We start from the raw sequence: 11,219 nt of genomic DNA, 5'->3' as shown, positions 1-11,219 counted from the left end.
GCAGCCCTCCCTCTCCCTGTCCACAGATCTGGGGGGCACACGCCCCCATGCCTCCCCTGGGGGGTGCACGTAGTGGTGGGATCTGCCCCCCCGGGGCCATCCAGATGAGATGCTTGTGGCTCCATCCCCATGCCCCACCCTGGTTGGGCAGTGCCTGCCCCAGCCCCGCTCCCTCCCTCACTGTGGGGGCCTCCATCTGCCCACCCCATGGCCCTTTCCTGCCCTCTGCCCCAACAGACTTACCAGCTGGACACTGCTCTCCAAGCTGCCAGGCTGACCATGTGTATGCTGTGGCTGCATACATGCATGTGGCATTTATTGGTGACATTATTGGTCATAACCAGCCAAAAAAAGCTGATTGCCGATAATGTAAGTTTTCCTCTTATTGGTGCCGATATAATATGGACACACTGGTGCATTTCTGATGACGACGATGACTACTACTACTACAACTACAACTACATGCCAGTATAAAGATGTATCAAATTGTCATACCAAAATGTCTTTTCTTGTAAGACCGAGTGCGGAAAAGGAAAATTTCCTCCCTTTCGTTCATAGGTTAAGACTGGAAGAAACTTACTTTCAGAAATGAAAGGAACAGATTTGTGTAGAAGAACATGCCATCATGTTGAAGTTGCTTTTAAAAAAAAAATCTGCATCTTAATTTTCATTTCTCCAGTCCTAAAATGATGTCCTGATTTCATTATAAACTTTTGTTTTGTCATAGTTCTAATGCTTCGACAGTAACATTAGATAGACTACAGGAAAGGTCCATGAAGGCAGCGGTGTCACCAGCAAAGGTATGTCCAGTATTGAAGTATCAAGGAAGCATTTCTTAAAGCTGTTGTGTGCCTTTTTGTCACTCTGCTAATAGTGACAGTAAAGAATTTAAAGATAATAAAATGAAGAACTTGGGTATTTTTGCCTTATGAAAACATCACAGTGGGAATATCTTGGAAAGATAGTCGGTGCAAAGCCATCTGATTATGACCCAGGCTGCATAGCAGCACATTGTTATACCTGGCAAAACCAGCTTTTAAACCAGTTTAGAAGATGGTCACCTATTATTACCCGTCATGCCAGAGGAGGTCTATTAGTACTATGGTTTAGATCCAAAATACAGTTTTCTGCTCGCAAAATTTTTGTCCTGATTTTAGGACAAAGTCAGACATTCACTTTTTTCCCAAACAAAAAAATAACCATTCTTTCCTTTGTTCTTCACTTGTCTTGTGAAATATTTCAATTTTATGAACTTGGTGTTCTGACTGGGAAACATTTTCTTAAAGGATTTCCACTAGCTCTATATTTTATGCGAGTCATGCATCTGAGTATTCTTCTATCCTATCTAGTCAGTATGTTGTTTAGTGTAATATGTTTTAGAAAAACAGAAGTGAATCTAGCCACAAATACCTCCCATATCCTATGTGTTGGGAGATCCAGAGTATCCATGTGCCCCACAGCAGTATGTGGTATATAAAAGGGGGGAGAGATGTAGCTCCTGTTCATGTTTGGATGGTAAAAAAAAAAAATTGTGATCTGTAGATTCATGGTTCTAATGCCACCTACTTTGCCCATGAAAGAAAACTGGAAAGTGAGAAAAACAAAGGCAACCTAGCTAGAATCTTTTTATGGGTCTGAATACTTTTTGGAAGTCACAATAGCAGAGCTGAAACTGTAGTTCCCAAAGGGTGGGAAATTGCCATTACTTTCACTATTTTGTAATGCTGTGAATTCATTATCTTATAAGAGAGTCAGTTAAATGCTTTTCTGCTGGAAAAAATTACTGTGCTTCTGTGGGTGTTTTTTTTAGGTTTTTTACCAACACTAAAGTGACATTAAATGTTTGATACACAATTTATGTCCTTTCTCTTCTAGCAAAGGAAAAATCCATTTAATGACTCCATTTTACCTGATAATGATAATTTAAAGAGCAGGGAGTCAGGAAATGGAACAGCTGGTCTATCTTGGACACCACATGAAGGTAAGCGTGTCTGTTTTCATGTCCTATATGGACTTGGTGATACTCTTGGCTGTGCTAAATAATAATTGTCTTTCCTAAAGTTGCTGCATCAGAGATATGTGGAGGGTTTTTTTCTTTTGGTATCCTGCAATAAAACAGAATGCCATATTTTAACTTCTGTAGATGAGCCTGTCCTATAACCAACCAACCAGTTTATTTCAAGTGGTTTTTAAAATATATATAAGAATCTCTAAACATAATGAGGGAATCATCACTCAAAAATATTTGAGTTTTGGTTATCCGTTTCCCTCTTGCCTGTGCCCCTCCATATGCCTAAAGTCATTCAGTCTCCCACTTGAGAGAAGCTCTTTTGGGGCTAGTCAGAGAGCAGCTTAAGATGATATCTTCCTTCGTATTGTGCATAGCTGCCTCTGTGCTTTTCCCAGTCATTGCTCCTCATAGTTTAGCTGCAAGAGATCAAGCCCAGGCCCCAGCCTTTGATTTCTTCTTCCCCTTTACTGTACCCAGCCTTTCTTGTTTTCTCAGTTTTGTTTATTTTAGGCTCCTTTTTTGAGACAGCATCCTATTTTGTAACCAAATAAGGTGTCAGAGATGACATGTCATAATATAATCTTGCAAAATTGTAATTAGAATATATTGGCCAGGGTACAAAATTACTCGTTTGCCTCCTACCATGATACTTAATAATAGGAAAGGAAAAAATAAAATATTGCACATCAGACTCACTTAAACTGCTGGAGAGTTAACCATGCCAAGTTTTACATAGTTCTCCATGACTATAAAAAGTCTTAAGTTCTTGTAGATGCAAATAGAAAACCCAAAAATAAAATTGTTGGGCCCATACAGGAATTTAGATGACTAAATGTAAAATCAGCACAGTAGATTTTAGGAGTCATTAAATAACTAATCAAAACAATCCTCCCAGTTGGGACTCCTCATTACAAACAAATTAAATATCTGTGTTTTAAGTATGGGTTTTGTCTTTATATAGTCAAATTTTTGGGCTGCATCTTTCCTTTGCATCCTGGAAGTACATGAACAATTGCACTAGGTGTCTCTGTAGAACTCTTCATGCTTTTGCTAAATGCATGTTGTTGGGCTTATCTGTTTTGTGGTATATTTTTATTTACCCTTTCCCTGTAAGCATGTCTTGTCTTGCAGATTGTCTCTCACCTTCAAAGGATAGCCAATCCAAGACAAAGTTGCTTAACAGTGGGTCTGAGGAACCTAGGCAAACTCCTACAGAACTGAGTGATGAATCACAGAAACCTACAGATCAGCCGCCTGTACCAAAAGCCAGGAAAGTCATCTGTAAAATAACAGATCCCACGATACAGAAAGATGCCGCTTTACCCAAGCCTGCCAAAAGGACAAATCAGGTTAATGGGGCTAGTACACCACCTCGGGGCATTTTGAAACGCAGCTCAAGTTCCAGTTCCACTGATTCAGAAGTTCTTCGTGTTAATCAGAAGTTGGATGCCCAAAGTAAGAATGGTGTGCCCACTTCAGCTATTCTTGAAGGCGTAGCTGAGAAGAATGCTCCTACTGAAGTAGCAGAAGACGATTCACAAAATTCATTGGAAAGATTAAAACAAGTCAGGTTCTCTTATAATGTAGGTGAGAGTGAGCAACTGCAGAGTCCCACATTGCATCAAGGCAAAGAAATAAGAGAGTTTGACTTATTGGAATTCGATGATAAAAATAGTGTAAGTAACACTGGTAGATTGGGTGCTCCTGGGAACGAACAGTCTCTTGCTGTAAAACCTTCCCATTCTTCCTCATCGGCTTTAGATAGTAATGTGACAGGCAGAGACATTTTGCAAGAAAACATGTTGGTGCTGAATTCTCATGATGCTGAAGGGTCAAGCTTATCAGTTACTGAAACCTCACAGCCAGAAAAAAGCCCTTCTGCAGAACTCGTGACTCCAACAGCCTTTTCCAGCAAGATCTCGTTAAATAGCACGAATGTACCAACCGTCAGTGAGACATCGCCAAACAAATCTAAGCCTCACTTGAACCCTGAATCAGAGCTGCTCAAGAATGATATTGGTAAGAGAACCAATGGTTAATGGGTTAAGCCATACAAATCTTAAATGCAGTTGCAAATAACCTATGTTAATATTCTAATTGCAAGAATAAGTTTTCTGTATTATCCAGAATATTTCTGCTTGCTTACTAATGTACCAGTTTTACACACTAAACTGCTTATCTTCCAGCATTTTAAATATTGTGTGAATAAGTTTTGAGAATATATTCTCAGTTTTTGAAAAATTGATGAATGGTGTCCCTCGCTCAATGCATGAATACGTACATTTATTAGCTAGGCTGTGTGGGGAGACGCATGGCTGTGAGGGTGGTTAATCATTGGAAATTGAGAAGTCAGGGAGCCTCCATCCCTGGAAATTGCCAAGAGCAGGTGAGACACCCTTGGCTGGGATGGTTTAGTCGGGGGTGATCCTTGCCTCGAGCAGGGAGCTGGACTAGAGGACCTCATGTGGTCACTTCCAGCTCTACTTTCCTGTGATCCCTATTAGTGCACCAAATGCATGTCCTTATTTGGCAAAATTCCTTTCTTGAAAACTGGTATTTTGCCTATATAAGAACTAAAGAATTTAGTCCACTGCTAGGTCTGCTGGTAGCAAGGGAACTGTAACCTAGGGGTTTGGGATCACTTATAATTACCATGCCATAACTAATAAGCTAATAACAAAATGTGTCTGGTGAGCAAACATTTTTGAGAAATTGTAGCTTGCATTAAAGTTCTCACTCCTAAATTGTTTCAGTTTTGTTTTAGAAAATCAATGATAACAGGTGTCTACCATATTTTTGGGTATGCTTCCCTGCAAATGTATGGTGATCTTGCCCAGAAAAAAAGAATATATAGGGTGTATTATAAACCCCTGTATGTTACCTTATGTAACTTGTAGTGGAGCCTGGGCAAGGGGAATGAAGTAATATAGGGATGCTGAAAGGAAGCATCTTAGCCCAGGCATGAAAAAAACTGAGCATTGCCTGCTATCTGGTGCATTCCAGAAAAGAGAAGAAAAACGTATCAGGTCTAAACTACCGTTTTTATGTGTAAGAACATCTGAAACTTGCCCCATATTAGAATAACCTGGTCCTGACAACAGCAGAAAAATTGCTCTAACCCTTCCTGCATACTGGCAATAGCATTTTGATGGGCTCCCAAGAATCCCCCACCCTGACATGTATCCCTCTGTTCTTTAAATGTTTTGTTTTTAGCTTGCTGCCTTCACTTTTTGAAAGAGTAGTTTCAAAATACAACCAATACTGCTAGGCTTAGTTTATCAAGATGGGTGGAAAACCTATTTCAACAAAATTGCATGTTGTTTCCTCCTTAACTTTGAAACGCTTTTTTTTGTGTGTGTTGCAGATCAGCCCCTGCCTTCTGCTAAGACAGAATCCCCTCAGGTGCCATGTGCAGACCTTCAGCAAGGTAAGCCTGCTCTTGTTGAGGGTCAAAGTGCCAAAACCACTTCCCAGCCTGATAAACATATTGCTGAGTTTATGAAAGCAGCTGATGAGTCCATATCGAAAGTGGTAGACTGGTTTAAAAGAAGCTCCAGTGCTGGCAATGGCAAAGCTCAGTCAGAGAAATCTCAGGGGAGGGAACCCAAAGAAGAACCAGGCTTGCCACCCAAGACAGTCGCAGATGATGGAGAACCACGCAAGGATGAAAACAAACAACCGACAAGAGAATTTTCATTTGGCGAGAATGGGAAATCACACAGTGTTTTGCCCAAAGGACTTGAGATGGAAGAAAAGCAAATGCTGAAAGAGAAGGAAAAACACAATCAAAATGGAGAGAGAGAAGAAACAGGATACAATGAAGAAGCATGTAAAGAACTTAATTTTCTTAAAGATGGCAAAGGCCAGACAGGTTCAAAGAGTTCTAGCTCTACAGGAAACCTAATTGAAGAGTCATTGGAAAATGACATACAAACCAGCATGAAGCAAGAAGGGGAAAATATGTCCACTATCAAATCACCTTTGGAAGAAGGCAATTTTGCATTACAAACTGGATTTGATCATAAAAGGTTAGAGCAAGAACCTGATTTGCTTGGTCAAGGAAGCATGCCATTAGAGCCACACACTTTGAGGGCAAAAACGGACGAATTGCAACAGTATGAATTTAAGCAGTCAGCTCAGATAACTATTCCAGATGAGGCCACAAGAGAAAAAAGAAAAGTAAAGGATATTAGGGCATTCTGGGAAAGGGACAATGCCACACCTATGCATCCAAATAAAGACGCTATTTTACATCCGGGCCCAGCAGCTATTAGCACAGTGCTTGAAGAAAGTAGCAAGGTCAAAGAATCAAAAGACGAAAGCGAGTCTAGTTTGGTTGCCTTCAGAAGAGTTGAACTAACTAGTGATGAACAGTCATCTGAAGATGAGTATCTAGAATCCTCTAACACTGGAGGTGAAAAACTAACAAAAACACTTCCATCTGATGGAAAGGGTAATGAATTTGCAAAATTGCCAAAAGCAAATAATTTGTCCCCAAGAATCAATATTTCTTCCATCTCCTCAAAAAGCAAGTATGAAGATGGGCTAGAAATGTGTTCAGAAAAAGATACCACCTCTTCACAACAGAAAGCCAACTTTAAGGTTTTGACTTTAAAGGAAAAAATAAATGAGAAGTCCAAGAATCAGATTTCTAACCCTTTGCAGTTTCAGAGTTTGAGACAGTTTTGGGGTAGTGGAGTTAAACTGCAGGAAAATGAAGGTACTTTACCAAATACTGTCAGTACTGTAGCCTACAAAAAGGAGTCAAAAGAGGTTAAAGAAACCAAAACTGAGCCAAGCGGAGAAGACCCAGTGATTCAGCAGCAGAACCAACTGTCCCAAAGAGAAAGAACAGAGAAGCTAACTTTCAAAGGGTCATCTACACAGAAAGGGCAGCCTGTTCCCTGGTCACTGAAAACAACCTCAAAGGGAAATGCAGAAGCTGTTGAAATAGTAGAAAAAAATGTAAGACAATTAGTGATCTCAAAACCTGAAGAAAAAGTGGATCCTCCAGATCGGGAAGTTAAAGAATATGTAGAAAAAAGTATTGTTCTGTCAAAAACACAGGATAGTAAATTTAACAGTGGATTACAGAAACTGCTTAAAGAAACATCTGAGTCTTCCTTGCCACCATACCAACCAGCTGGTGAGAAGGATGCTAGAAGAGATGAGGCAGGAGCAGATGAACAACAAAATTCCTCTATGAAAATGGTTCAGAGCAAGACTGCCCCCATGGATGTCAAAGAACAAGCAGAACTTCCTAAGGAACAGGTTTTAGAGACAATAGACAAAACAGTTGTCCTACCAAAAGTGCAACCTGATAGGTTTAATGCTGGCCTAGAAAAGCTGCTAAAGGAAACCTCTGAATCATTATCTTTTTCCAGTCCGAACACACCAGAAGCTGTTTCTGAAAGGATGGTTTCTTCGCCTGGGCAAGCAAGATTCTTTGAAAAGGTGATGGAACGAAGCCTCAGGATGTCTCCTAGTGCTCAGAAAGAGGAATTGCTTACTCGAGAAGTGAAGGAAACAATAGAAAAAACAGTTGCTGCACACAAAGATGTGCATAAAGAATCTAAAATTGGTCTAGAGAAGCTTCTTAAGGAATCTGAGGCCTCCTATCCCTTATATCAGACAACAAATGAGGATGAAAGTATCCAGAGAGAGACTTCTTCTGAAAAAATGTGCCCAAGTTCTTTCCAAAAAGTGTTGCTTTCTAACACGGCTGCTCTTGTTGACACCCAGACTACAGCACAGGCTCCTGGCAAGAACGTTTCAGAGACTGTAGAAAGAACAGTCATTCCACACAAATCTGAACTCCGTACTTTGGATGTTGATTTTAAAAAGCTACTTAAGGAAGCATCCACAATCTCTCCTCCATTGTATGATACAGATGAAAACCTCAAAACAGTCTCTGATGATAATTCTAGAGAAGATCTGCAGAAGTGTAATGAGCTCCTGATAGACTTTAGCCAGGAAACAGCTCAGACCTCTTGGGAGACCGAGAGCGCTGCAACTACATACAAGGATAATGTCAAGCCATTTGATACAAGCTTGGAGAAACTATATGGAGAGCCAGCTGAAGTGCTGTCACCTTCACATGGAAAAAGTGGAAAAAATGTAAGCTCTCAACTAAAGGAACATCCTAATTACTCTGTTTCTTCTTCTTACCAACCTGGAGAAGTAAATGAAATGGTGACAACAACTGTTCAACGAAAGTCTGATGTTAGCGAGTTTAGTCCTAGGTTGCAGAAACTGCTGAAAGAAGCCTCTCTGTTTTCGCATCCTGAACAGAAAAGCTTAGACACTGTAACACAAGATGTAATGAGAGCTAATCTACAGCTTAAGCAGAATGTGGAGTCTGTATCCCACCAAGGTATTACCTATCTTCAAGAAGAAAATGAAATAATAGAAAAAGCTGTTGCTCCATCCAAAGCAGAATTCAGTGAATTTAATTATGGTTTAGAGAAGCTACAGATGGAGGCTTCTGAAACATCACCTGCTAGCCTGGGATGTATGGACAACGCTGTGCAGAGGACTGCTGATGTACAACCTGTAGACTTGACCTCTCAACAAAATATAAATCATCTTCAGGAAGTAAGTGAAACGATAGAAAAATCTGTTGCCCCTTCCAGATCTGAGGTTGGAGAGTTTAAAACTTGTTTGCAGAAGCTGCTGAAAGAGGCATCTGAAATACCACCTGCCGACCTGAAAAGTTTGGACAAAGATGGAACGCAGCCTTCCCAACAAGAGAGCGGCTGTGTTCAAGGAGTGAATGAAACTGTAGGAAAAACTCTTGTTCCAGCAAAACCAGAATACACTACTTTCAATATTAATTTAGAAAAACTTCTTAAAGAAACATCAGAAGTTTCTTCTCCTTTATCCAAGGAGAGGGGTGAACAGGAAAAGCCTAATGATTCAGTGTCCCAATCAGAAAAGGGAATTTCATCCATAAAAATGTCACCACGTGGTCAGAGGGCTTCAGGTGGCTATCGTACACAGCTTAAGATAGGACTCAAGAGAGAGACTTTGAAACAAGATGACAAAGCCTTTTTAAAGGAAGATGTTGCAGTAGATGAACCACGACTTTCTGATCCCCATGAAAGGGGTGCATTCCAGAAAACAGAACTGATTAACTTGGCATCAACTGAACCAGCACCCCAGCAGACAGAGAGTAGTGCAGCTATAATCAAGATGCTAATGATACAGGAAAAAGCAGGAGAGGCTGATAAAAGTGGTTCCTTCGCAGATACTGTTGAGAATGCACCTGAAGTGAACAAACCACTTGGATTCAGAAAAGCAAGCACACCACTTGCAGATAGCTCGCCCAAGATAAGCAAAGGACAACTGCTTTTAGCACCTCTTTGTCATGACGATGAAGATGACACGATAAGTTTAGGCTCAGATGCTTCACATGGAAATTCTGATCCTCAAACAGGAATCAGGAGGAGTTCAACTAGTGAGCATTTTAATTCTTAAACTTGTGGTTGTGGGTCTCTGAATCTGGTTGTTTTTTTTTTTTTATTAACCAACCTGAAGAACGGTGACCCAAAGGTTGGAGAGACTTTCTTTTTAACAATTGTTATTAATTGAAGTGTTTGGATATTTTCTTTTTTCAGTAGGGAAGCCAAGCGTGTGTTTTTGTTTTGTTGCTGGTTTTTGGTTTTTTTTTAATGCAGAAATCAGCAGGGGTCTTGAAGCATGCATTACATTTGCTTTTTAATCAGGGGAGTTGGACTGGAATAACCTTTGTACATGTTGGGTTAAAAAGGTCAGGCTTGCATATGGCTCTTTATTCTTTTCCTTATTAAAGTTCTGATTTGGGTACAGATGGCAATCTTTTACCATCTTTTCTACTTTAAACTTAGGGCTATGGACTTTCCTTTTGGACACAGTAGGCAATTGAAACAGATTTTCGTTCTTTACATTAGCAAGGGGTATCTGGATAAACTTTCCAATGTCAAGCTCTGACTCCAGGAAGCCAAAAGAAGCCTATTTGTCTCTTAAGCTAGACACAGACATCGCCAAACTGAAGAGGATCAGCTGTGGCAGGACACGAGGCAGGAACCCAGTGTAGAACAAGGGGTGATATGTTTCCCTTGTTAAGGGACTCCCTGTCTCCCTCACTTCCCTGCACTTCCTTGCAAGGATCTGCCCTGGCCTGTCCTTCTGGGTGAAGAACGGTTCAGCGTGGGTCCTGGCATGGTGGGGCAGGGCAGCACAGGAGCCGGGAATTCCCTGTTTAAGGAGACTCGCACCTGGGAAGCACGGGAGGAAGGGAATTTCTGGTGCCCCATGCCAGGACTCCTCCTGTGCCAACCCTTGCTTCATGAGGTGAAATGGTCAGCGTGGGTTCTGGTGTGGAGGCTTGGGGCAGCAGAGATGCTGGGGATTTCAGGAGTGAGATTTCCTGTGGTGTGACTCTAAGTGAGGAAAGCCAGTCAATCCTGCCTGTGGATTTCCCACAGTGAGCAGGATCAGGCCCCTCAAGCCTCTGGAGCACATCCAGAGCTTGGGCTGCCTGTGGTCTCCTGTCACCAGCAAATGGACATCTGCTGCAATAAAGCAGCACAGTCTATTGCTGTCTTTGTTGCTGCCACACATTTTGGGCATTTTTGGCACAACAAAAGGGTGTGGACATCAGTTTGCACAAAGGCGAGGAAAGACTGTATCCGTTTCCACCCTGGCTTCCTTGCTTCTGCTTGCTACTGAGCACAAGAGTGAGTTTGTCTGTGTACAAAATACGATAGGCAGCCCTAATGTAAAAACACTGGAATTGCTTGAGTGGGGTGGGGTGTTTTCCCCCTCCTGAGAAATTAGGTCTGGTCTCTTTACCTGGAAAGCTCGAGAAGCTCATGAACTTCTAAGGCTTTCAGTTGTGATAACTACTTTTAACTGGTTCTTCATTTTTGACTTAAGAAAACACCTGTTGGAGCCAAAGCAGCTTTGGCTAAGAAAATAAGCAAATAAGGACTCTAGGACTTCCGGATTTGACCCTTGCTGAAATTTTGCATTTTGGGATCAGTTCTTGGACTTTTGGTGGATGAAAGTGGGATTAGGTGTGAGATTGTCCTAAAATAAATTAACTCAACAGACCCTGAGGACTGGGATTAAATTGCTACCAGTGATGTTGGTTCCAATCTGAAAGTTTGACAATTTTCAGACTACATAAAAATGAACAGATGGTCCTTTGGCCCCCCCCCCCCCCCCC

General features: G+C 41.2%; 1 protein-coding gene across 5 annotated transcripts in view; it reads left to right on the top strand.

The window, feature by feature from the left end:
• SYTL2 (synaptotagmin like 2) overlaps window positions 1-11,219 on the top strand; it is a 74,506-nt gene that overhangs the window by 41,924 nt on the left and 21,363 nt on the right. For 4 of the 5 annotated variants that reach the window (XM_019524616.1, XM_019524614.1, XM_019524615.1 and 1 more), the window contains exons 5-8: window positions 728-800; window positions 1,876-1,981; window positions 3,143-4,030; window positions 5,376-9,467. In XM_019524616.1, coding sequence (XP_019380161.1) covers window positions 728-800; window positions 1,876-1,981; window positions 3,143-4,030; window positions 5,376-9,467 — 5,159 coding nt within the window. The remainder of the gene's footprint in view (window positions 1-727; window positions 801-1,875; window positions 1,982-3,142; window positions 4,031-5,375; window positions 9,468-11,219) is intronic. The other variant, XM_019524617.1, reaches the window with a different exon arrangement.

Source organism: Gavialis gangeticus, unplaced genomic scaffold (assembly GCF_001723915.1).
Source record: "Gavialis gangeticus isolate Ggan-Ray unplaced genomic scaffold, GavGan_comp1, whole genome shotgun sequence".
NCBI lineage: Eukaryota > Metazoa > Chordata > Crocodylia > Gavialidae > Gavialis > Gavialis gangeticus.
The sequence above is the reverse complement of the archived record's forward strand: the minus strand, read 5'-3'. Positions and strand labels throughout refer to the sequence as shown.